The following is a 26,283-nucleotide window of genomic DNA, read 5'->3' on the forward strand; positions in this document are numbered from 1 at the left end:
GTAGATTATTATGGTCTGTCGCCAGCGGCCTGGGGTTTCCCTGGAGACCATGTGACTGGTGTTGTTTTTTTTCCTTCCCTCTCTTTTAGGAGTTGTGTTTATTATGGGATGTCAGAGCGGCCTGCTTATGACTATTATGGGATGCCGGAGAGGGCGGGAGGGGGCAGTGTCTCCATAGCAACGTGGTTGCTAAGGGGGCAGGGACTAAGAAAGGGGAAGGCAGTGTGTACTTGCTGGTACTGTGAGCGAGGGGGAGATGACTATTATGGTCTGTAGGTTGCGAGGTAACTATGCAGAGTTGAGTGAGTGTTGTAGGGAGGGGGGAGCGTGCCTAGGATTATTATGGGATGTCTCTACCCCCCCTGATTTCTTTGTGTGTATGAGGATGTTCGCTTCTGATCACTGACGCTGGGGAAAGGGGAGAAGAGTGGACGACGTCTCCCAAAGATTTACACCTTTTCAGAGCTTCTTTTTGTTTTTCAGTGATAGGTAGTAACCTGCAGCTTTCGCGTCAGACTAAAGCTGATCATACCGCCGAGTATCTACACCTTGGACTGACCTGTAAGTCAATTCCTCCCACCCACCTCCAACCGCCTGCGTTAAAAAAATATATGTAACGTTTCGTACAAATAAATTTGCGTTTCTCGGCGAGTTTTTAAAGCATGAAACAGGAAATAAACAAACATAGGCTATCTAAAATTACTGGTAACTTACAACTGTGAGACACCGCGTTATAAAGCGCCGTGTGGTGTTTGTCGGGGGCTTCGCGACCTCCGCGTGTTATTTTTTTCATGGAGGAAAGTTTTTAAGACACGAATCCAACCAGAAACGAAGGCAGATAAGCGCTTTAACTCAACTCATCCAGCCGGCTGCCATTTTCCTTGCAGCCGGATCACTTGACTATGTTTGCTAGCTTTGCTAACTTGATTGACAGCTAAGTTGAGGCGTCTTTCGCTCGGACCGAGCGAGAAAGTTTACGAAAAAAGCCGAAATGACACGACTAACATTACGTCAAACTCTTTTTAACACTACAGGCTGTATGATGTTGTAGTTATGAAATGTCACAAGCGTTAATTGATCTTAATTCAATTCAACACTGTTAGCCTCCCCTGTTACTTGTTTATCTCTTTCTGTCAGCATTGGGTGCTGCTAAAAACCAAACCAAAATATTGTCATTTCTATTTTATCAAGCGTCCAGACGGGAATATGTCGGGGAGTGAAGACGACAGGGACCATTTTGGACCCATGAGAGATGGTAAGGTTTAGCTGTCCTGTCAGGACCCTCATTAACCACATCATGTTATATAACCTCCCCAAATGAGCCTAAACAAGCAAATTAACTGCTGACATGTCAGAGTTCTTCTAAACAAATCGTAATTTCTGTAAGGAGAACGCTGCTAGGTTTAATGTTTATATATTTTGCTCGAGCTGGTGAGCCACGTGTTACTGCATCAAACGCCTGTATGTAACGTTAAAGCCCAATCTTTAGTTTATGATGCAGTAGCGGAAAGCTGTATACAAAAGTCAAATCACTTCCTGTATCACTGGTCAGCAGCAGACGTTAAAATGAAAGATACATCTATTTGTTACTGATCTTTAGTATCTTAAGAGCGAAATAAATGCTTGTTTTTCTACCTCAGCGATCATACCGTGCGCAATATCGTTAGCATTGTGTGTCAAACCCATTTGTTTTGCTTTCCTCTTCTGGCCGCCCTCGGTAATGGCGTTGCTAGCGCAGCCTATCAGCAGAGAGCTTGTAATAAATGAATGATTTCAAAAGCAAGAGCCTTATGCCCTAGTTTCACTGCTGCTGACATATTTGGACAGTAGACTCGCATCTTGAGGCAGGAATGCACAAAAATAATGTATTCTGAAGGCTTTAAGCTCTGATAAAAAAAATCTAAATTGATGTGATGTTACCTTTTAGTCATTGTATTCAAGACGTATGGGTCATAAAGTTGAATTAAAAGTACTGTATCAGTTCAGGAAGGATAGGAATGACAGAAAATAAAAATTGAGATTGTTCAGCTTTAATTGTTCATGTTTGATGCATGCTGTGTGTCTTGTGTTTTGGACAGATGATGCCGATGAACCAATATCAGAGGCAGAAACTCCCAAATCCAAAAAGAAGAAGAAAGCAAAGAAATGCCGTGAAAGCAGGAGCAGTAAACGACAGAAACTCCTCAGAGAGGTTAGTGGGGCACCTTTAGGGTCTGAATAGCTGCTGTATATAGGTATATAGCTAGATACTTCCGTTCAAAGTTTGGGGTCAGTCAAATTGAATTTTTAATTTTTTGAAAGAAATTAAATAATACCATTATTCAGTAGTGATGCATTACATTGACCAAAATTCACAATTAATTTCAGTTTCAAATAAATGGTGCAATTTATTTTTACTTTTTATCAAAGAATTTTTAAAAGTATCATGACTTTCACAAAAATATTAAGCAGCACAATTGTTTTCAACATTGATAATAATAGGAAATGTTTCTTGAGCACCAAATCAGCATATAAGAATGATTTCTCAATAATCATGTGACACTAAAGACTGAAGTAATGGCTGCTGAAATTTGAGATTACCATCACAGGAACAAATTCGATTTTTTAAAAATTAATACAGTTATTTTGAATGTAAATAATTTTTACAATAGCCTATTACTGTTTTTACTTAAAGGAACACTCCACTTTTTTTGGAAATAGGCTCATTCTCCAACTCCCCCAGAGTTAATAAATTGAGTTTTACCGTTTTGAATCCATTCAGCCGATCTCCGGGTCTGGCGATAGCACTTTTAGCATAGATCATTGAATCCGATTAGACCAGTAGCATCGCGTTCAAATATGACCAAAGAGTTTCGATATTTGTCCTATTTAAAACTTGACTCTTCTGTAGTTATATCGTGTACTAAGACCGGCGGAAAATTAAAAGTTGCGATTTTCTAGGCCGATTTGGCTAGAACTATACTCTCATTCCGGCGTAATAATCAAGGAACTTTGCTGCCGCACATGGCGCAGTGATATTCGTGGTGCCTGAAAGCAGTCCCCAGCTATATTATAACCAGGTACCCAGCTGGGGACTACTTTCAGGCGCTGCGTAATATCACTGCACGGCCATGGTACGGCAGCAAAGTTCCTTGATTATTACGCCGGAATGAGAGTATAGTTCTTAATCATATCAGCCTAGAAAATCGCAACTTTTAATTTTCCGCCGGTCTTAGTACACGATATAACTACAGAAGAGTCGAGTTTTAAATAGGACAAATATCGAAACTCTTTGGTCATATTTGAACGCGATGCTACTGGTCTAATCGGATTCAATGATCTATGCTAAGCTATTCTAAAAGTGCTATCGCCAGTTCCGGAAATCGGCTGAATGGATTCAAAAACGGTAAAACTCAACTTATTAACTCTGGGGGAGTTGGAGAATGAGCCTATTTCCAAAAAAAGTGGAGTGTTCCTTTAAAGCTGCAGTCCGTAAATGTTGCCTCTTTGTCGCCATCTCTGTTTGAAAACCTGGAATTGCAGCTCTGTGCGGAATTATCTTCCGTGCGCGGGGTTGTGATCCGGTGTTCCGGCACGGCTCCAGTGTGGATGAATCTAATGGTTTGAGGTGAATTTGTGGCAGTCCCTCACTGCACAGGTGTGGATACTGTACTCAGGAATCACAGGTTCTAGCCTACGTCTTTGAATATATGACCCAAATAAGAATTTTCACCATGGCATATATTGCCATCTGAACAAGCAGGTAACAAATCTGCCACGTTTGTTCTGCCCAACTGAAGAAAAAAGAATTACAATAAATCACGCTACCAATGGTAATTAAATCAAACGATCGGTTAGCTCATATCACATCTAACCGTGCAAATTATTATTAATGTTAACAACATCAGCATTGCGTGATAATGAGTATAGTGTGTATTACCGTGTAGATTTCAATTTTTGTACAGTCTAAAGCCCTATTTGGACGGGACTAGTTTTACAGGGGGTCGTTAGAGAAATTTGTGTTTCACAGACATACTTAGTGATTTTAATCCTGTCCGAATCTGCCATGTTTGTGTTTTCTCACACAACCTCTGTAATAATTCCAGAGCAAATTACCTACTGTTTTTCAGCAAACTCAGTGATCCTCTGAGAAAACTAATCCCATCCGAATGCGATGTCTGTGATTGCCGGTGATATTTTTTTTCACAATGCGTTTCCTTGTGTGTTTTGGCCAACGTGAATTACCGTAGACACTCTTACCGCACGCACGCTTGAAATATTTGCAAAATAACAATAATAAAATCAAGAACCAGATCATGTAAACTGTTAAGACAGTAAACGCAGGTTTACTACAAATAAACAACTAAAGTAACCACACATTAACATGGTTTTGCTATACTAGCCATTTAGCATCACCATGGTATTTGTGTGATTTATACTAATGGTAATCAATCCGAATGACTATACGCAATGCACGGAGATATTAGTCCTGTCCGAATTGGTACATGAAAATCGCAGACGTCAGGTGATAAGAATCAAAACTCAAACGTAGTTTAGAAAACTAGTCCCGTCCTGAATAGGGCTTAATATCTAATTGTCATACCATTCGAATTTCATGTTAAGAAATTCTTTTAACCCAAAAAGCGAACTATGCTCCCTTCAACTGGTTTTCTTTAAAATACAAATCATGTGTAATCCCAGGCTATCGGTAATCAGAAGCACATTTCAAACTGGAATATAATTTAATTTCATTCACATGCGTTTCATAAACACATAATCCTTTCTGGATTACAATCCGCCATCAAATTGATACATTTAATTATTCCAGCTGCTGTGGGAAAAGGCTATAAACGATCCGTCACCTGCAAGATCCTCACATGCGATAGCCTACTAGCCGGGACATGTTTACAGATGTGACGTAATGATGCAGTGCCATGCTCGAATTTCCTGCGGAAACCTACCCATACCACTCAAATTAGAAAACATTATTATAAGCTAACCGTTGTGAATCGGGCTAAAGTAAGGTGATAGTTTTGAATACTGGCTGATTATGTACTTGCTCAAATATTGATTTCGGGTGATTTTTAACCCAAAGAAGTTACGGACTGCAGCTTTAAATTTTGATCAAATAAATGCAGCCTTAGTGAGCATAAGAACTTCTTTCAAAAACATTGTATGTCTGATATCAATGCTGCAGTGTCACATCAATCATCATTTTCCATTACCGTCACTGTTAAACATGTTTACATAAACAAGCATTGAACTGAAAGGTTCTTCCCTGAGTTTATCTGATATTATCATCTCTCCTTGGCTGGTTATTGTGGTCTAGGATGTTCCTGTCAGCTCTCCTGAAGTCATGGAAGCAATCCGAATGGTAGAAGGTGAGGAAGACGAGGGGGACAGAGTGATGCGCTCTGAGAGTGAAGGGAGTGACTATGCCCCAAGCAAGAAGAAGAAAAAGAGATCCAGCTCCTCCAAGGAGAGAAAGAAGGGAGGTTCAGCTGGAGAAAAGGCTGGTGGCTCATCTGGAGGAAAAAGCAAACGTAAAGACCCAGAGCCTGTGGAGGAAGATGATGATGATGATGATGATGACGGTCAGGTAAGGGTTAGCCAATGGGTGGTCATTGTTTATCCCAGTTTTGATATTAAAACCTTGGGACAACTAAAAACGTCAATGTCACATGAGGGTTATCTGATAACTGCAAATACATAAATAAAAACACTGCATTTACAAAAAAAAAAATAAATAAAAAAACAGTTGCAGAGGATTTAAAATACAATTTCTCATGCCTGAAAGATATTTGTGCACAAGATATATTGTTATTATTATTTAATTATTTAGATTTTTTTTGTGACTTATGCTTTAACAATCAGTTAAAGTTCCTGGAAAAGTCTGATACCGATATTGAGCCTTGTCTATGCTTTCACTGTCTACGTTGTTGCCACAACAAATATAGATTTTCAGTTTTGTTTGTAAAGTTTTTATCAGTGCTTCTTATATTTTTCATTTTCCTTCTGTTGGTACACTACCATTCAAAAATTTGGGGTTGTTAAGATTTTTAAATGTTTTTTTTTTAAAGAAGTCTCTTATTATTTTTTGTGGAAACCGTGATGCATTTTTTGAGGTTCAAAAAAGAACAGGATTTATTTGAAATAGAAATGTTTTGTAATATTGTAATTTTAATTATAAATTACTTTTGCTGAATAAAAGTGTATTTTCTTTAAAAAAAAAAAAATAATAATAATAATTACTGCCCCCAATCTTTTGAACAGTAGTGTATGTTTTTGGATAAAGGTTCAAGTCACATGATGTTTGTGTGTATGTGTATGTATATATATATAAAATTTACAGTATCTCACAGAAGTGAGTACACCCCTCACATTTTTGTAAATATTTTATTATATCTTTTCATGTGACAACACTGAAGAAATGGCACTTTGTTACAATGTAAAGTAGTGAGTGTACAGCTTGTATAACAGTGTAAATTTGCTGTCCCCTCAAAATAACTCAACACACAGCCATTAATGTCTAAACCGCTGGCCATAAAAGTGAGTACACCCCTAAGTGAAAATGTCCAAATTGGGCCCAAAGTGTCAATATTTTGTGTGGCCACCATTATTTTCCAGCACTGCCTTAACCCTCTTGGGCATGGAGTTCACCAGAGCTCCACAGGTTGCCACTGGAGTCCTCTTCCACTCCTCCATGATGACATCACAGAGCTGGTGGATGTTAGAGACCTTGTGCTCCTCCACCTTCCGTTTGAGGATGCCCCACAGATGCTCAATTGGGTTTAGGTCTGGAGACATGCTTGGCCAGTCCATCATCTTTACCCTCAGCTTTTTTAGCAAGGCAGTGGTCGTCTTGGAGATGTGTTTGGGGTCGTTATGTTGGAATACTGCCCTGCGGCCCAGTCTCCGAAGGGAGGGAATCATGCTCTGCTTCAGTATGTCACAGTACATGTTGGCATTCATGGTTCCCTCAATGAACTGTAGCTCCCCAGTGCCGGCAGCACTCATGCAGCCCCAGACCATGACACTCCCACCACCATGCTTGACTGTAGGCAAGACACACTTGTCTTTGTACTCCTCACCTGGTTGCCACCACGCACGCTTGACACCATCTGAACCAAATAAGTTTATCTTGGTCTCATCAGACCACAGGACAGTAATCCATGTCCTTAGTCTGCTTGTCTTCAGCAAACTGTTTGTGGGCTTTCTTGTGCATCATCTTTAGAAGAGGCTTCCTTCTGGGATGACAGCCATGCAGACCGATTTGATGCAGTGTGCGGCGTATGGTCTGGGCACTGACAGGCTGACCCCCCACCCCTTCAACCTCTGCAGCAATGCTGGCAGCACTCATATGTCTATTTGCCAAACACAACCTCTGGATATGACGCTGAGCATGTGCACTCAACTTCTTTGGTCGACCATGGTGAGGCCTGTTCGGAGTGGAACCTGTCCTGTTAAACCGCTGTATGGTCTTGGCCACCGTGCTGCAGCTCAGTTTCAGGGTCTTGGAAATCTTCTTATAGCCTACACCATCTTTATGTCGAGCAACAATTCTTTTTTTCAGATCCTCAGAGAGTTCTTTGCCATGAGGTGCCATGTTGAACTTCCAGTGACCAGTATGAGAGAGTGAGAGCGATAACACCAAATTTAACACACCTGCTCCCCATTCACACCTGAGACCTTATAACACTAACAAGTCACATGACACCGGGGAGAGAAAATGGCTAATTGGGCCCAATTTGGACATTTTCACTTTGGGGTGTACTCACTTTTGTGGCCAGCGGTTTAGACATTAATGGCTGTGTGTTGAGTTATTTTGAGGGGACAGCAAATTTACACTGTTATACAAGCTGTACACTCACTACTTTACATTGTAGCAAAGTGTCATTTCTTCAGTGTCGTCACATGAAAAGATATAATAAAATATTTACAAAAATGTGAGGGGTGTACTCACTTCTGTGAGATACTGTGTATATATATATATATATATATGAATGATTGGATTTTCTAGTGTTATTCACCTGTCATCCTCTGTTCTTCTTTCACAGGAGCCCAAATCTTCCTCTCAGCTATTAGCAGACTGGGGAATGAAAGACATCGACTACACCTTTACCCAGGAGGACTACAACTCTCTCACCAATTACAAAGCTTTCAGTCAGTTTGTCAGGTAGTACAGCGATCTGTTTTTGTCCCATTTCTGTTATCTCCTTATGTAAACATCTTTATAATATCCTATGGTTATTTTACTCTGTTGACTCATCTAAAATATTTTTCTCTCCCTCTTCCTGTTTAGACCTTTAATAGCTGCTAAGAACCCTAAGATCGCTGTGTCTAAGATGATGATGGTTTTGGGGGCTAAATGGCGAGAGTTCAGCACTAATAATCCCATGCGAGGCTCAGCGAGTGCCAACGCAGCCCTGGCAGCTGCCAACGTAGCTGCTGCAGTGGAGAGTATGGTGACCAGGGTGGATGGAGGAGGGGCTGCACCCATGGCCGCACCCACATTAACAGCAGCTCCTGCTGCACCACCCCCATCCCAGCAGCCCCCAGCGGTCCCCCTGCGAAAAGCCAAGACCAAAGAGGGCAAAGGTCAGAGGAGAGAGAGAGAGAGAGAGAGAGAGGAATGTGGATTAAATATATGAGATTTGATTGGAAAATAAAATGTCAGGATCAGAAATAATTAACAGAAAAAATAAGGAATTTCAGGGGGCCCAAAGGTGAGTTAATTATGTGTGTTTTTTTTAATCTACTAAAACATTTTTGTGTCATTTATATATCTTATCTAGGCCCAAATGCACGTAGAAAGACCAAGTCCACTCCAAAGCCCCAGGACAAAAAGTCCAAAGCGAAGAAAGTGGCTCCACTCAAGATTAAACTGGGAAATTTCAAGAGAAAACGTTCATCTGTATGTCTATTCTGCTTGCGTATATTTCTGCAACATAATCTAAATGAGCTAAACTATACATTATTATTAATATTTATATTATTAGTTAATGTATCACTATTATATTAATTAATTATATATATACTGCTGTTCAACAGTTTGGGATGAGTAAGTTTTTTGTTGTTGTTTTTTTTAATGAAATTAATGCTTTTATTCAGCAATCATGCATTAAATTGACAGTGAATTCACAGTTAAAAGGACAGTTAATTTATAATGTTACAAAAGATTTTCAATAAATGTTCTTTTAAAGTTTCTATTCATCAAAGAATCCTGAAAAATGTATCACTGTTACCAGAGAAATGTTTTGCAGTTTTCAACATTTAATAACAATAAGAAATGATACTTGAGCAGCAAATCAGCATATTAGAATGATCCCTAAAGGATCGTGAAACACTGAAGACTGGAGTAATGGCTGCTGAAAATTCAGCTTTGTCATCTTAGAAATAAATTACATTTTAAACCATATTAAAATAGAAAACATTTATTTGATATTATGTTTTACTATATTTGATCAAATAAATGGATAAATAATTGCTTTGGTAAGCATTAAGAGAATCCTTTCAAAAAATGTACAAACCCTAAACTGTTTAACAGTAGTGAATTTAAAATTATTCCTTATTTTTATGGCTAACATCACCAACTTGTTTTGCACCCCTTCACCCATGGTTCCTTCTCTCAGAGCGGTGAGGATGATGATGGTGAGAGCGATTTTGACAGTTTCTCCATAAGTGATGGATCCAACAGTCGGAGCAGCCGCTCCAAGACTAAAAAATCCAAGAGCTCCAAGAAGAAGAAGCGTGAGTCAAAAACAGCACAACTCAGATTACTCTGTTCAGTCTACTGAACACACACACTTTAATGAACACACTATACTACTTTTTGGCCATTTTCCAGCTATTTACATTTTTTATAAACCCTCCTTCTCTTTCGTAGTGGATGAGGATGCTGATGGCTATGAGACTGATCATCAGGACTACTGTGAGGTGTGTCAGCAGGGTGGTGAGATCATTCTGTGTGACACCTGTCCGAGAGCCTATCACATGGTGTGTCTAGATCCTGACATGGAGAGAGCTCCAGAGGGCACATGGAGCTGCCCCCACTGCGTACGTACATATAAACGTGTTCAGAATCAATGTCTGGCCTTTCCTTGAGCTGCTGTGGGCTCATCGAGTTAAATCTACATTCTGTGTGTATATGCACTGTTTCTCTACCATTGATATTTAATGACTGAAGTTTCTGTTGATTATGCATTATTTATGTCTCTCTCTCAGGAGAAGGAGGGAATTCAATGGGAGGCTCGTGAGGAGAGTTCTGAGGGTGAAGAGGAGAATGATGATGGAAGGAGAGATGATGGAGAGGTAGAAGAGGAGGACGATCATCATATGGAGTTTTGTCGGGTGTGTAAGGATGGAGGAGAGCTGCTGTGCTGTGACACATGCCCCTCATCCTATCACTTACACTGTCTCAACCCTCCTCTGCCAGACATCCCCAACGGAGAGTGGATCTGCCCACGCTGCCTGGTGAGAGGAATAATATAGTGTGATAGTCCTATCCTTTGGATTAGGTTTTCTTGAGGTTTTGTTTTCAGAGATGCCAGTGTTGAAATATGAAAGATTAATTGATTAATCCCATTATTTAAATTAGTTGAATATTATGGTCTAATTTTGAAAAACATGGAATATAATGTCTTTGTTTTTGCAGAGTCTTCCACTAAAGGGCAAAGTCCAGAAAGTCCTGGCCTGGCGCTGGGGTGAAGCCCCTCCCCCTATGCCCGTGCCACGTCCTGCAGACCTTCCAGCCGATGCTCCAGATCCTCCTCCTATGATTGGTCGGAAGGAGAGAGAGTTCTTTGTGAAGTGGAGCAACATGTCTTATTGGCACTGTTCATGGGTCCAGGAACTACAGGTGACACACAAATAAAAACACACACTTTCTTGTAAGTAGGAATGCACCAAAATCAAAATTCTATATATTTTTGTCTAAATAAGTGATAAAAATGAACTAATAAATAATAAATCAATGGTTTTAAAAATAAATTTAGGCATCACTACATTATAATGTACAGTGTGAAAAATGTATATTTATTTTGAAATTGGCTAAAGATTACATTTAAATTATTAGTGTTTTTGAATATTAAGTTTAAGTGAACGTAACATGCCGTAAGTGTAAAAATAGAAGAAAATGAGTATGCAGTTTAATTTCCAATATTGACGTACACTAGTTATTTTAAAAAAAAACCTCTTAATAGCTGATGTGGTTCCATTATATTGTGCATTCCTTCTTTTAATGCAAGGACTTAAAAGTAGTTACACATTCATATACTAAAGCACAATATATGCACAATAATTCATGCATTTTTGTTTCCGCGGGTGTGTATTAGTAAAATCACTTAATAATTTGTCTTTTTCTTTCTTGTCACAGTTGGAGCTGAACTGTCAGGTAATGTTCCGTAACTACCAGCGGAAGACCGATATGGAGGAGCCCCCCAATCTAGAGATGGGTGCGGAAGGAGATGAGGATAAGAGCTGCAAGAGAAAGAATAAAGATCCCTTCTATGCTCGTATAGAGGATCAGTATGGGCGGTTTGGAGTAAAGTTAGAGTGGCTCTTCATCCACCGCATCTTAAACCACAGGTGAGAACATTAATATGCCGAAGCCTGTTGAAGAATGACATGTGCTGAACTGTTTGGGCATTCAATTCTCTCATTCTCTCTGGCAGCGTGGATAAGAAGAATAATGTTCACTATCTGATCAAATGGAGAGATTTGGCGTATGATCAGTCAACCTGGGAGTCTGAAGACATGGACATCCCAGACTATGAGACATTTAAACAACATTACTGGAACCACAGGTACATGCACACAAGCCTCTACAGCACTTTACACACATGCATACTAGTGTGAAACAATATTGAGTGCAGTTATAAATAGGAGTGCGCAGATCCGATATTCAGTATCGGTATCGCTCCGATACTGGCATTTTCTGCCGGATCGGGTATCGGTCAGACGAGACAGATCCAAATCCGATACTGTGCGTATACTATTATTGTTATTGTTAAGCCCCACAAAGGCCACAAACACATTATAAAACACCATAAAGTTTTTGTGCATTGTATTTCAAGTGTTCTGAAGCGGTTATATAGTTTAATGTGAGGTACAGATGAATATTTAAGTCAAGTTCACATAACTTTTCTGCTGTCTGTCGTCCTCCATTCAGCATTCAAACTGTGTGTCGCGTTCAGTTACGAGTCAAAATGATGAAACTCTCTGCAAGATTTTTAAATGTTCCTAATAATATACTTGATCTGTAAATAAAGATAAATGGTTTTGCATAAAATGACTTTATCTTGCAGGACTTTATCTTTGTGCTGTTTTCAAAATCACGTTGGTGTCAGTTAGATCACAACACTGAACTAGAGAGGGGTGCGGGATGCGCAGAAGCGCTTTGTGCCTCTCTGTATTTGGAGCCTTTCGTATCATATTACTTTTGTGCAATTAAAGATTATTAATAGCCTTTCTTGTTCGTCTTATCTATCAATTGTTTCTGCCTCATTACTGTGCTATACAGTTAAAAGAAATGTCTTTTAATTTTTCAGTATATATTTATATATAAATATATTACTTGTTTTTCATGAATGTATTTTACAACAATACATAGAGCAATGTATATCATTTTACATGATCATTTTAGATTTAGTTCTACACTTACTCACTTTTCTTTGCTCCCCACTAAATGTTTTTTCCCACTAATTTTAGATTTTATAAAATTGTGCACTCATGATTTTTCTAGAGTAACTTTGTCATAGATTATAATTATATGCATTCATTTGTTGTTTTTCTTTACAATAAAGTTGTCTATATTTAGTAGATTCTGTGTAACACAAAAAAAGTCATGATCAGGTCAACACACATTGAGGTATAAAAATTAAAAAAAAACTGCCCAGGTATCGGATCGATATCAGTATCGGCAGATACTCCAAATTTTTGGTATTGGATCGGGATAGGTTCTGAAAAAGTGGTATCAAGCCACCCCTAGTTATAAATTAATCTGCAAACCTTCTTTTTTTCTGTTTGTCAGGGAGCTGATGCTCGGAGAGGAGGGCAGACCAGGTAAAAAGATGAAGAAGGTGAAAGTGAGGAAGACAGAGAGACCTCCTGTTAATCCTGTGGTGGATGTAAGGAACCTTAGAACAGCTTGGTTCAATTTTTGTCTACTTTATTGACTAGGATAGAATTTTAAAACTGAACACTTTTAGGTTGGAGCCATGGTTTATTCAGTGCAAATTTGAACCAGGCCTGCTTCTTTTCTCTGTCATGTTTTGCACTTTTTCCTGTTCTCTCAAGTGTACCCATTAATATAATTATTAGCAAGGCCACAATTGCATATTTAGATTGTTTTTGAGAAAATATATTCATAGGTTTTTGACTGACAATTATCTAATGTTCTTCCTGTCTCTTACTTTCAGCCCACTATAAAGTTTGATAGGCAGCCGGATTATCTGGACTCTACTGGTGGCACGCTTCACCCATACCAGCTTGAGGGACTGAACTGGTTGCGTTTTTCTTGGGCTCAGGGAACAGACACCATCCTGGCTGATGAGATGGGTCTTGGAAAGACGGTTCAGACTGCTGTCTTCCTCTACTCACTCTACAAAGAGGTGTGTTTCAGAGAAAAAAATTAGAAGTGCACTACCGCTCAAAAGGTTGGGTCGGTAGTGCCGAATTAAAAATTTTAACCCAATTTTTTTTTTTAAGTTTCTGGAAAAAAGTCATTTGTACTCACCAAAGCTGCATTTATTTGATCAAAAATAAAACATAAACTGTATTATTATTTACTAGGTATTATTCGTTATTATTATTAAGTTAAAATAACTGTTCTTTTCTTTTTATTTTAAAATGTAATTTATTCCTGTGATGGCAGAACTGAATTTTCAGCAGCCATTACTGAAATCTTCACCATCTCTTGATCATTCAGAAATCATTCTGATATGCTGATTTTGTGCTAAAGAATAATTTTTTTTTTTTAATTATTATCAGTTAAAATAGTTGTGCTGCTTAATTTATAGAAGCTCTGATACATTTGTTTCCAAGGAGTGTTTGATGAATAAAAAGTTCAAAAGTACAGCATTTAGTTACAGTAGAAATCTTTTTAAAGTCTGTGGTTTTTTTTTTTTTTTTTTTTATCAGTTTACTGTGACTTTGGATCAATTTTTTGATCAAAAGTATTATATTCTTTAAAAAAAAAAAAAAATCTTACTGACCTCAACCCTTTGAACGGTAGTGTATTTCCATTCTTTTATGTTATTTTAGTTTGATTAATTGATTTTAGAGGTATAAATGGTCTCTATGAAGACATGTTTATCATAAAAGCTATTGTTTATAATGTGGCATTGAAGTTTATAATACAGTACATTTGGTAATGGTCTCTCTCAGGGTCATTCGAAGGGGCCGTTCCTGGTCAGTGCCCCTCTATCCACCATCATTAACTGGGAGAGGGAATTTGAGATGTGGGCCCCAGACATGTATGTGGTTACTTATGTGGGTGATAAAGACAGCAGAGCTGTCATACGAGAGAATGAATTCTCCTTTGAGGACAACGCCATCCGCGGTGGGAAGAAGGCCTCCAAAATGAAGGTATGGAACGCATAGGAAAAGAGGTTAGGAGGGGATGAGTTGATACAGTAGTAACCATAACACTAAACCTAGGTAAATGTATGTAAATTAGTGCCACATCTGCTTTGTGGTTTGATGATTTATCTGTTTACATTGTGTGGTTCCTGAATCTCTCTTTATCTGTGTAGAAAGAGGCTTCTGTGAAATTCCATGTGCTGTTGACTTCCTATGAGCTGATCACAATCGATCAAGCCATCCTGGGCTCCATCGACTGGGCTTGTCTTGTAGTAGATGAAGCCCATAGACTTAAAAATAACCAGTCAAAGGTAAGCTCCATGTGTCAGATGAGTGACACACCAAAATATCTACTAATAAAAGGATTTGTTCATCCAAAAATCAAAATTCTGTCATCACCCTCCTGTCTTTCCAAACCTGTATGTCTTTTTCGTCCTAAATTTTGATAAAAATGAAATGGCTATTGTTTCATTTTAAATGTTGTCTAATTGATTTCTTCATTAATTCTGACTGATCATATTTTTTTTTTTCTGTGAACCACTTTGGTTCACAAAACCAGCTTGAATGATTCATTCACAAATCTGACTAATTTGGTTCTTTAGTTCAGCTCACTCACTCAGTGATCCGATTTCAGCCGTTATCTTCTCCACTAGAGGTTATAACTACATATGTTTAGCTTTTACCTCACATAAAGCTATCAAATGAAATCAGAAGAAAAATAGTGCAGAGCTTGTGGAGTACTTTTATTGTGCTTTTGCATCCTTTATGGAGAGTCATACAGGTTTAGAGCATAATTAAAGTGAATAGATGATGACAGAAGTTTGATTCCTGAGAGATCTATTCTTTCGATATAATGATTAAATTAGTATTTGATGTAAAACTAACACAATCTCACTCTCGTTTTTATCTCTTTTCAGTTCTTTCGTGTGTTGAATAACTATCCTCTTCAGCATAAGCTGCTGTTGACAGGCACACCTTTACAGAACAACCTGGAGGAGCTCTTCCATCTGCTCAACTTCCTCACGCCTGAGAGATTCAAGTATGTGTGTGTGTGTGTTCTTGATAAGTGAGTGTGAGGAGGATGCTTGTGTTCCAGTTTTTCTTTTCTTTTTTGCTGTTGTTCAGTACCAAATGTGTGTGTGTTTCAGTAATCTGGAAGGTTTTCTGGAAGAATTTGCTGACATAGCTAAGGAGGACCAAATAAAGAAACTGCACGACATGTTGGGTCCACACATGCTCAGAAGACTCAAAGCTGATGTCTTCAAACACATGCCCTCAAAAACAGAACTCATCGTGCGAGTGGAGCTCAGCCCCATGCAAAAGTACAAAACATGTTTGGTGTTTGTCAGTGTTCTGCTAAATATTCAGTACATTCGTCTCCCATTTACGCCACCTGCTGGACACCCTCTCTGTTATTTACAGCATGATTCATTAAACTGTATGACTGACAGTTTGATGATTCTGATTATTCACAGTGTGTCTGTATAAATTAAAGTTGTATGGGCCATTTATGACATTTATATGGCAATAGCCTCTGATTCAATCTTTCTGTTTTTCTGGAACAGGAAGTACTACAAGTACATCTTGACACGCAACTTTGAAGCTCTGAACACTCGTGGAGGAGGAAACCAGGTGTCTCTGCTCAATGTGGTTATGGACCTAAAGAAGTGCTGTAACCACCCCTACCTCTTCCCGACAGCTGCTAATGTGAGCTTCCACGCACTCACTCTCAACTAGGACAGTACCATTTAACAGTAGAAATGGGGGAACTTACAGTTCTTAGGTTTTGAATGAATAGCAGCAGTACTTTCATCTTATCGTTATGGGTCTGATTTTGCAGGAAGCCCCTAAAATGCCCAATGGCATGTATGATGGCAGTGCCCTCACAAAGGCTTCTGGGAAACTGATGCTTCTGTGCAAGATGCTGAAAAAACTGAAGGAGGGTGGACATAGAGTGCTTATATTCTCACAGGTACACACAAATACTGTACACAAATATACTCAACTATATACTCAAGTATACTAAAAAAGCTTTGTGCATGGATGTAGATGACAAAGATGTTGGATTTGCTGGAAGACTTTCTGGAGAATGAGGGTTACAAGTATGAAAGGATAGACGGAGGGGTGACTGGAGGGATGAGGCAGGAAGCCATCGATAGATTCAATGGTGAGAGGGGAAAAGCCACCCATTTCCATGAAAAAACAGCAACTTAATGGATGTTTTGTTTTAACAAAATCCATCTCTTTTCTCTCACTGCAGCTCCTGGTGCTCCTCAGTTTGTTTTTCTCTTGTCCACCCGAGCAGGGGGTTTGGGCATCAATTTGGCAACCGCTGACACTGTCATCATCTACGACTCTGACTGGAACCCACACAACGACATCCAGGTAGAGGCGCCGTAAAATACCTGATGCTAAAACTGTCAAACACCTGCAACTCTGTGAGGGAGTCTGTGTGGGTGGACTCTTTCTGATGCTGTCTCTCTCCTGTTGTCTTTCTCAGGCATTTAGCAGGGCTCATCGTATTGGTCAGAATAAGAAGGTGATGATCTATCGATTTGTCACTAAAGCATCTGTGGAGGAGAGAATTACACAGGTGAGATATGAAACTGTAGTTTAAAACCCAGGCAAATACAAAACTGTTGAAAAAACAAAAAACAAAAACAATAAAACACCAGCACTAGCAAAAATCATCTCATGACACTTGTGTTTCAGGTGGCAAAGAAAAAGATGATGTTGACTCACCTGGTGGTGCGACCTGGTCTGGGCTCCAAGGCTGGATCCATGTCCAAACAAGAATTGGATGACATCTTGAAGTTTGGCACAGAACAGCTTTTCAAATACGAGCTTGGAGAAGGTTTCTCTGAACACTTCATCTTCTGAACATAATGTTGCTTTGAGATCAGAAAATAAAACATTTAAGAGAATAATAATAACATTTAAAGGCAGTGAAACTTTGGCTAAGTAACACATGCACAGTTTTTAGTTAAGGATCTGTATGTGACATGTTTTGTGTATCAATCACTATCTCATGAACTACAGAAATGTCCTCAAACATAAGCTGTTGTGGTGTAGGTGTGAAGTTCTGCTTTCAGTTGAAGTTTATTTAGAGCTTAAAGCTACACATGACCTTCCTGAGCACTGATGTTAATCATCTGAGTTTCATTCTGATGCTGCAGTAGGTTTTCTGGCTTTTTAATATATTTCTGAAAATAAAATTTATATTTTTTTATGGTGGGCCAGAGAAAATTTAGTAAAGTAAAAACCAAACCAACAAAAACAAAAAGCAAATCTGATACAAAAAAAAAAAACTTGAGCACTGGGCAAAAAAAAGTAAATACTGCCAAATACCAATGCATATGAAGTACTTCTAGTACTAGACAATACAGAAAATAAATAAGGTGAATAAGTTAATACAGAAATTAATGGAAATAATCCACACAATAAATGAAGGGGCCAAAGTAAACACTAAAATCACTTCTAAATCAAATAAATCTGTCCTCCAGGTGACAATAAGGAGGAAGACAGCAGTGTGATCCACTATGATGACAAGGCGATTGATCGTTTGTTGGATCGAAACCAAGATGCAACAGATGACACAGAGCTGCAGAGTATGAATGAATACCTTAGCTCTTTTAAAGTGGCCCAGTATGTGGTCAAAGATGAGGACGAGGAGGTGAGTTTGTGTGGGATTGCGACTGTGTGTGGTGTCTTTGTGTGTGTGTATGTATATGTAGATCATATGGTGTGTCTCTGTCAGGAGGAGGATGTGGATAGAGAGATCATTAAGCAGGAAGAGAGTGTAGATCCTGATTACTGGGAGAAACTGTTGCGCCATCATTATGAGCAGCAGCAGGAAGATCTCGCTCGTCACCTGGGCAAAGGCAAACGGCCACGCAAACCTGTCAACTACAACGACTGTTCACAGGAGGACAGAGGTAGTAGACGGGGTACAGACGCACTTTTAACGCTTTTTTTTACTGCTCTTTCCCTGTATGTTTGTGAGTGTTGTTATAGATGAATATGAACTTAATGGTGTGATCTCAGGTCTGGTGTATTGTTATATATGTAATATTTTTTTTATTCAAAATTAATATATTTTTTAAAATAATGCATTTATATTTATAAGTTATTACAATTATAATATATCATTTATAGTGGTGGTTTTTTAGATGTACATTACCGGTCAAAACTTTGTACACACCTACCTATTCTTTATTATTACCCATTCTTAACTTTTATAAAACTAAACTGAAACATTATGTTGGAATTATGTTGTATATTATGTACTAAAAAAATGTTAGTGACATCAAAGCAAAACTTTAATATGTCTAAAATAGTTCATTTATAAAATCATTTAATTCATACAATGTATACATTGTATATGAATAAAATAGAAGAAATTGTAGCATTTAAACGTGTTTTTAAGATTATGAGAAACGCATTCAGTCCAGTGTGTCCAAAAGTTTGACCCTTTTGTTTTACATGTCTGCATGAATCCTGGTTGTATTGTCCCCTTTAATTAAATATTTTCTTGTCAAGAAAACTCAAATGCTCAGTAATATATTGCCTCATTCATTTGTGTCCCCAGACTGGCAGGATGATCAGTCCGATAACCAATCAGATTACTCGGTTGCTTCAGAGGAGGGTGATGAGGACTTTGATGAGCGATCTGAAGGTCAGGAACAAAGTAAAACCATCCTTATCTGAATAAGCAGTTATTATATATTAGTATTTACACTATCTTCTTTTTTTGTTTTAGCTAACTCCCGAAGACCAAGTCGCAAAGGCTTGAGGAATGATAAAGATAAACCACTGCCTCCTTTACTGGCCAGAGTGGGAGGAAACATTGAGGTTCAACTTCAGTTACTTTTCAGCTTGTTTTAGCAATTTCCTCCACACACTCAGTGATAGTTAACATCTCACTCCTCATTAGGTTTTGGGCTTCAATGCTCGACAAAGGAAGGCCTTCCTGAATGCAGTGATGCGTTATGGGATGCCTCCCCAAGATGCCTTTACCACTCAGTGGCTCGTTAGAGACCTGCGAGGCAAATCAGAGAAGGAGTTCAAGTAAGTCTGACTGTCCTTAGAGGAGTCCTTGTCGTCTTTTATTATTTTTGTTTTTGTCGGTATATTTTTTTTCCTCATTTACTTGAGGACTCTCTCTCTTTTTCTCAGGGCATACGTGTCCCTCTTTATGCGTCACCTGTGTGAGCCAGGCGCAGACGGGGCAGAAACATTTGCTGATGGCGTTCCACGGGAAGGACTGTCACGACAACATGTTCTCACACGCATAGGTGTAATGTCACTGATCCGCAAGAAGGTGCGTGAGGTTATGCTTGCTAGTGTTTTAGTGGTTAGGACTGAGCTATTTGATTCTGTGAATGGCAGTGGTGTTGTTATAGGATTGACTGTTTTAAATTCTTACAGGTCCAGGAGTTTGAGCATGTCAATGGTCAGTGGTCAATGCCCTGGATGAAAGAACTGGAGGAAAGTAAAAGAGCGGCAGCCATTGCAGCGGGAGAAGATCCAAAAACACCCTCTACTGGGACGCCTGCAGATACCCAGCCCAACACACCAGCACCAGGTATACACGTGCATATGAGTGTTGTTACTGTTAACTAAAACTCCGAAAATAGTATTAAAATTAAAAAATAAATAGTAAAAGACTATAGACAATGGTAAAAGCTATATAGACATTTAAAATTACAAAATTATATTAATTTATACTTGAAGCTAAATCAAAATACTAATAAATACTATAATACTATAATATATAATTAATTCTACAAATAATACTGATCCATATGGGCCAATTATGAAATTGTCTATCAAAATTCATGTGTTGTGACCAATAAAAATCATGTGGTCCAGTGAACATGAACAAAACAGATCATTTCAAATAATTCAACCTTTTTATGAACTTGCATATTTGAAATTATCTCTTCATTCACAGATAATTTGTCCAGTGTCTCTGCATGGCCAATCATTACACATTAATCTGACTCTTTTTTTTTTTTTTTTTAATCCAAACAGAAGACCTTTCCAAGAGCGATGACGTAAAAGAGGTGGAGGAGAAGCTGGAAGGGGACGGAGAGAAGGAGACGAAAGGCTCCAGACAGGAGGATGAGGTACTTGTTATTTACAGTCTCATTTTTTCACTTCACCTTCCTGTTTCTCTTCTCTGTATTTTTAAACACTTTCCCTTTGTAAACACCTGCCTGTCTCATTTTGTCTTTCTTCTTGTCTCTAACTCTCATTTTCACGTCCCTCTTTTTTTCTCAGATCATTGAAATTCCTGATGAAGGTGAGAAATCCCCCAGTCCAGCAAAGAAAGAGGAGAATAAGGACAGGGAGAGAGAGACCACCTCACCATCGGCAGAAAAGGATGGAGGAAGCAGAGATGAAGAAAATGAAAAGGAGGGAGACAAAGAGAAGTCCACTGAATTGAAGGAAAACGCATCTTCAGATGTCAAAGCTGAAAGTTCAGATGCCACAAGCAGTGTAGACGCATCTAAAACCAAAGGTGAGGTGCTAAGCACTACCTAAAATGGCCAAAATACTAATTTATTTTCTTGTGTATACTACATATCCACTCCATGAAAACTTATCTTAAAATGACCAGATAAACTCTTCTGGTAAAGGTCCCCTGTGTAGCAAAACCAGATGCAGGATTGCAGTTTGAATTTGGATGTTAGGAATTAGAATTAAAATGACCTGAAATTCTAAGTAATCCATAAACTGTCAAATTCTCATGAATTGAAAGTGAGCCAGTTCTTCAATTCTGAATTTTGCGTAACCCTGATCACACACAGCACCAATACTGTCTTACTCCATTGCAGAAGAATCTGAAGAGAAGACAGAAAAAATGGACACTAGCCCAGCAAGAGATGAGAAGAAAGGTACGTGTTAATCCAAATAACACCTTTATATCACGGATAACTGTTACAATGAATAATCTGTCTTTCTCTCTCTCCTCAAACAGAGCTGAAAGACGAGAAGGACGGAGTGAAGTCAGAGGACTCTGCTAAGCTGCAAAATGGAGAGAATGCCAAAGAGACAAGTGGAGGAGTGGATGGAGTGAGTGAGGAGAAGAAGAAAGCAGTGAAGCAGAGGTTCATGTTTAACATCGCTGACGGAGGTTTCACAGGTACACTGGGAATTTACTGTCTGTGTGTATGTGTACATGCTGGTGAATTCTGAATCAATGAACTCTCTGTTTCTCTCTCCAGAGCTTCACTCTCTCTGGCAGAATGAAGAGAGAGCCGCCACGGTCACAAAGAAGACTTACGAGATCTGGCATCGTCGCCATGACTACTGGCTGCTGGCTGGTATCATACAGTATCCTTAATGCCATCATTTTGATAATCGGTGTGTCTTTCAGTGCAGATACAGCAATACATTTCCTTGCATCACTAAAAGGAATGCGTCTTGTTTTAGTGTACTTTTATTATTATTATTATTTATTTATTAATGCTATTTTGTTATTTAAAAAACAATTTTTTTTATTAATATATTAGTTTTTCATTGTTTGTATTATTTAAAATGCAATACCAGTCAAAAGTTTAGACATACAATTAAATTTTTTATTTACCAGTTCCTTAATTTAATTTAATTTAATTTAATTTAATTTAATTTAATTTAATTTAATTTAATTTAATTTAATTTAATTTAATTTAATTTAATTTAATTTAATTTAATTTAAAACATTACCTGTCAAAAATTTGGACACAATTTTTCATTTTAAAATAATAGTAAAGTCACGAAGCTATGTAGTAGACAAGAAATGTTTAATAAATCAAAACTTTGCTATAAATCAAATCCTCTACTAGCAATCTAGTGGAAACATTTAGCTCTAGTTTTGTTAAGAAAATAATACATACATAATCTGTATGTCTTCAAAGCAGATTTATTGCATTTGAGCATATACCTTTAAATCAAAAAGTATTTAAGATCATAACATAAGCGACATAAATTCAGGCAAGTGTGTCGAAATTTTACAGTATATCTAATATCCAAAACTGTCTGTTATGTCCTTCACCTCTGTACCATCAGCCACGGTTACGCACGTTGGCAGGACGTACAGAATGACCCGAGGTTCGCCATCCTCAATGAGCCCTTTAAGGGAGAGATGAGCAGAGGAAACTTCCTCGAGATTAAGAACAAGTTTCTCGCTCGCAGGTTTAAGGTTAGACATGTACAGATACTATGAATCCGTACACACTGCCCGGCAGTGTTTACACAGAGCTACATGGCTCTTCTTCCAACTGCTTAATTTATGTGTCTCTCTTTAGCTGTTGGAACAGGCTCTGGTGATCGAGGAGCAGCTCAGACGTGCTGCGTATCTAAACATGACAGAGGACCCCTCTCACCCCTCCATGGCACTCAACACACGCTTCAGTGAGGTGGAGTGTCTGGCAGAGTCACACCAGCACCTCAGTAAAGAGTCCATGTCAGGAAACAAGCCTGCTAATGCAGTTCTACACAAAGGTACAATAACTCCCATAACTCTATACGGCACAATATGATTTATGATTTGCCTCACAGCTTTGGACATACTTTTGCATTGCAGAAGTGTGCTAAAATCACAAATAAATGAAATACAAAATAACTATATTATTTCTAGTCACCAGGACAAAAACTATTCACAGATACTTTACTATTTCTTTCACAAATTATTCAAGATCTTAAAAGATAATCAGAATTTTTTTATCTAAATTGAATTTAAATTTAACTGAACTTGAATGCAAATAATCCAGGTATTATTCATTCATTTGTTTTCCAGTATAAAACCAAATCAAAAAAAAAAAAAAAAAGTTCAAATCAAAAATTTAACAATGGATATCAAGCACTCAAATTCCATTTTGCTTTTTCGTTGGACTCATTGTAATCTGGAAATGACTGTTACTTGCAGAAAAAAAAGGTCACTGGCGCCTGCCTCTTGACGCATCAACATTATATTTTCGTAATTGTTAAAAAACCAGAGATAACCTGTTAAATTCATTCTAAGTCTGAATGTAGTGTTTTTGCATTGACTTGGCTAGATTTGACAATACATGTTACAGAGGCCTGGGGTGTATTCCAGAAAGCAGGTTATGTGACATACCCGGGTATGTTTGAGGATAAGTGAGCGGATAACCTCAGCTTTCGGTTCCAAAATCGGCGGGTTACTTTCAGCGTATGTAAGTAACCATAGCAACTTGCTCTCTGAAGATAACCTGCTCCGGAGCAGGTTATGTTCCAGGGTTAGTTCACTTCAGCACTATCAGAGCATGACAGATAGCGCACAATATTATATATTATTACAATACAGTTATGTATATAGCCTACTATATATATATATGTGTATGTGTATATATATATGTATGTATGTGCTATTTTAATGATAAAGCGCTAATATAAGTAATAAGGTTTGCCTATATATTGCTCTAATATGGTTATTATATTTTATTGGCATATATAACAGTTATCTGTATAAATTATAAAACACTATTATGACAAGGTAATGTTTAATTTATTATATTAGCCTATATATTTATTACATTTTATATTATCATCTCACACATGGATCGGCATTTTCTATAATGTATTTCTATAATAAAAAATACATATCTGATATGACTTAATATATAATTAGCATCAAACAAACAATATAATTCTTATTCTCAAGGATTAAAGATCAAACGGAAAAAAAATAAAAATGATTGCAAAACCATCAATATGCACTAAGCATAAGGCCAACATGACCTTTGAACAGAAGAAGAGGAAAGAAGCAATACGGCGCGCTTATTCTTAGCGTCCGTTTCCATAGTAATTCGTCGCTCTGTTGAGAATGTCTTGAGTCTTAACCAGGAACATACTCTGAGTTGAATGAACTTACTCCCGGACGCGTTTTTGGAACCACATACCTCGAGTAAGCAAGGTGTGGGGTTAATCAACCGAAAGTTCAGGGTTTATCTGACGGTAAGTTAACCATGCTTTCTGGAATACACTCCTGGTGGATTTGTACGTAGTGATTTATGTATGTTTTGTTTATTTACTGAGCTATAATTGCATAATACTATTTAAATTTTTTTTTTTTTAATTGAACGTAGCACCATAAAATCATTTGAAAATGAAATTATACATTAAATATGAAAGAAAAATGCCCGAAGCTTCTAAACAGTTCAGAACACAGTGTTTCCAGCACAGCACTGCTCAAAGCCACAAAACTTCACACTTAGTGTCTCAGCATAGTTTTACCACATTTGGCTTTCTTATTGCATCCTGTAGCTGCAGTAATGTTGTTTAAAGGCTAAAGTGAATTCATTTACTTAAAATCGTTCTGTCAGTTCTCAAACAACTGGAGGAGCTACTCAGCGACATGAAGGCAGATGTTACCCGGCTCCCGGCAACTATTGCTCGGATTCCACCCGTCGCTGTGCGGCTGCAGATGTCGGAAAGAAGCATCCTTAGCCGGTTGGCCAGCCGAGGACCGGAGGTCACACAGACGCAGGCGCCACGCTGATGACCCCTGGATGAAGTTTTCACTCGTACCTCCCATAAGTCACGATGAGGAATCATCTCACACTCATACAGACATGCACCTGGGTCAGGTGATCAGATGCGTTGTGTATATATATCTGAAATAAGTTCCAGCTGCCTGCACTAGTTTGGACAGAAGAAGAGTGGAGCGGTTCCTAGCTAACACACACACTGTGGTTCCCTAATATTTCTTGTAAAGCTCCATTTAGGGGCATTCCAACTTTCTCCATTTAAAAAATCCTGTGAACACACACCTGCTGACCAGAGAGATGCATATGTATGTTAGAATACACAGCACCCAAATCGTTATCCAGTGTAAATCCAGTTCAGGTTCTCCAGGTCACCATCTCTGCACTGTTGTAGGCAATGCAGGGCAAGGTTGAAGAGATGGTGTAGATTTTTGCCTTGTGTGGAATGGATCTTTGCAGTGGGGACTCTTTCCTCCTCAGGTGTGTTTTATGTCGTAATTCACACTAGTTGAATCACTGTTTTTGTGCGTTTCCACAATTATGCTTCAAGCTTAAATTTTAAATGCCTGTTTGAATCCTGAAACATCATGTGGTTTCCAACTTGTGAAAGGTTTATGCTGATGTAAACACAGTCCCTGTCCCAAATGCCCACACTTTGGTGACATAATGCCAGATAGACTGTAAGGTAATAATCCACTGATGCAGGCTTTGCAGAATTACCCTTCTAAAACACATAAGAACTGTTCTGAAATCTTTACAAATGCAATTGGGACAGGGTCACAACGCCTATAAGGACATCAAATCACCTTCCATTCCTTAAATTAAATATATATATATATTATAATCAAGATTTTTTTTTTTCATTATGAGAACTGCTGCTTTAAGAATCCACATTTATACCCCTTTTTCTCTCCTGATTGGCTTGTGTATAATGTAACTAGAGAATAAGTCCAGGTTTCTTTTTCCTACAAGAGAAAACAAACGCCCCCAGCACAGGTGAAACAAACGCAGCTGTTAATTTAACGTCTAATTTTTCTCAGAAGGTCTGAATATCTCACTTTGTAATTATCGCTGTTACCCTGTTATTGTTGTTATGTCTTATGTTTCTGTTTTTTTTTTTTAGCCCTGCAATAAAAAGGTAACAAAGCGTGCAGTGTTTTGTCTCTTTATTTAGGTGTAGTTAGTTTTCTATAAGTTTATATATATATATCAATTTCATATATTGTAGAATTGT

The 26,283-nt window shown here is 38.2% G+C and overlaps 1 protein-coding gene across 3 annotated transcripts; it reads left to right on the plus strand.

Moving 5' to 3' along the window:
• Positions 1-145: 145 nt before the first annotated feature.
• chd4b (chromodomain helicase DNA binding protein 4b) lies at positions 146-26,196 on the plus strand. 3 transcript variants are annotated; one of them, XM_058746181.1, is made up of 41 exons: positions 146-284; positions 484-561; positions 1,192-1,255; positions 2,079-2,191; positions 5,309-5,578; positions 8,037-8,155; positions 8,282-8,577; positions 8,775-8,893; positions 9,612-9,729; positions 9,866-10,035; positions 10,204-10,452; positions 10,634-10,837; positions 11,354-11,565; positions 11,652-11,783; positions 13,010-13,106; positions 13,398-13,589; positions 14,365-14,565; positions 14,733-14,870; positions 15,477-15,598; positions 15,708-15,881; positions 16,125-16,266; positions 16,400-16,531; positions 16,609-16,726; positions 16,820-16,944; positions 17,060-17,152; positions 17,272-17,413; positions 18,063-18,232; positions 18,317-18,506; positions 19,148-19,234; positions 19,319-19,410; positions 19,493-19,626; positions 19,735-19,879; positions 19,987-20,143; positions 20,593-20,687; positions 20,842-21,082; positions 21,399-21,458; positions 21,542-21,706; positions 21,789-21,897; positions 22,612-22,744; positions 22,851-23,046; positions 24,888-26,196. In XM_058746181.1, the coding sequence occupies exons 3-41, from the start codon at positions 1,207-1,209 to the stop codon at positions 25,061-25,063; spliced, it is 5,877 nt and encodes a 1,958-aa protein (XP_058602164.1). In that variant the 5' UTR covers positions 146-284; positions 484-561; positions 1,192-1,206; the 3' UTR covers positions 25,064-26,196. The 3 variants fall into 3 exon arrangements, with proteins under 3 accessions (XP_058602164.1, XP_058602163.1, XP_058602165.1); XM_058746180.1 differs by lacking the exon at positions 146-284 and having other exon boundaries at positions 301-561; XM_058746182.1 differs by lacking the exon at positions 146-284 and having other exon boundaries at positions 301-561; positions 18,317-18,494.
• Positions 26,197-26,283: the final 87 nt, after the last annotated feature.

The sequence above is a fragment of the Onychostoma macrolepis genome, chromosome 16 (genome assembly GCF_012432095.1).
Source record: "Onychostoma macrolepis isolate SWU-2019 chromosome 16, ASM1243209v1, whole genome shotgun sequence".
Classification (NCBI taxonomy): Eukaryota; Metazoa; Chordata; class Actinopteri; order Cypriniformes; family Cyprinidae; genus Onychostoma; species Onychostoma macrolepis.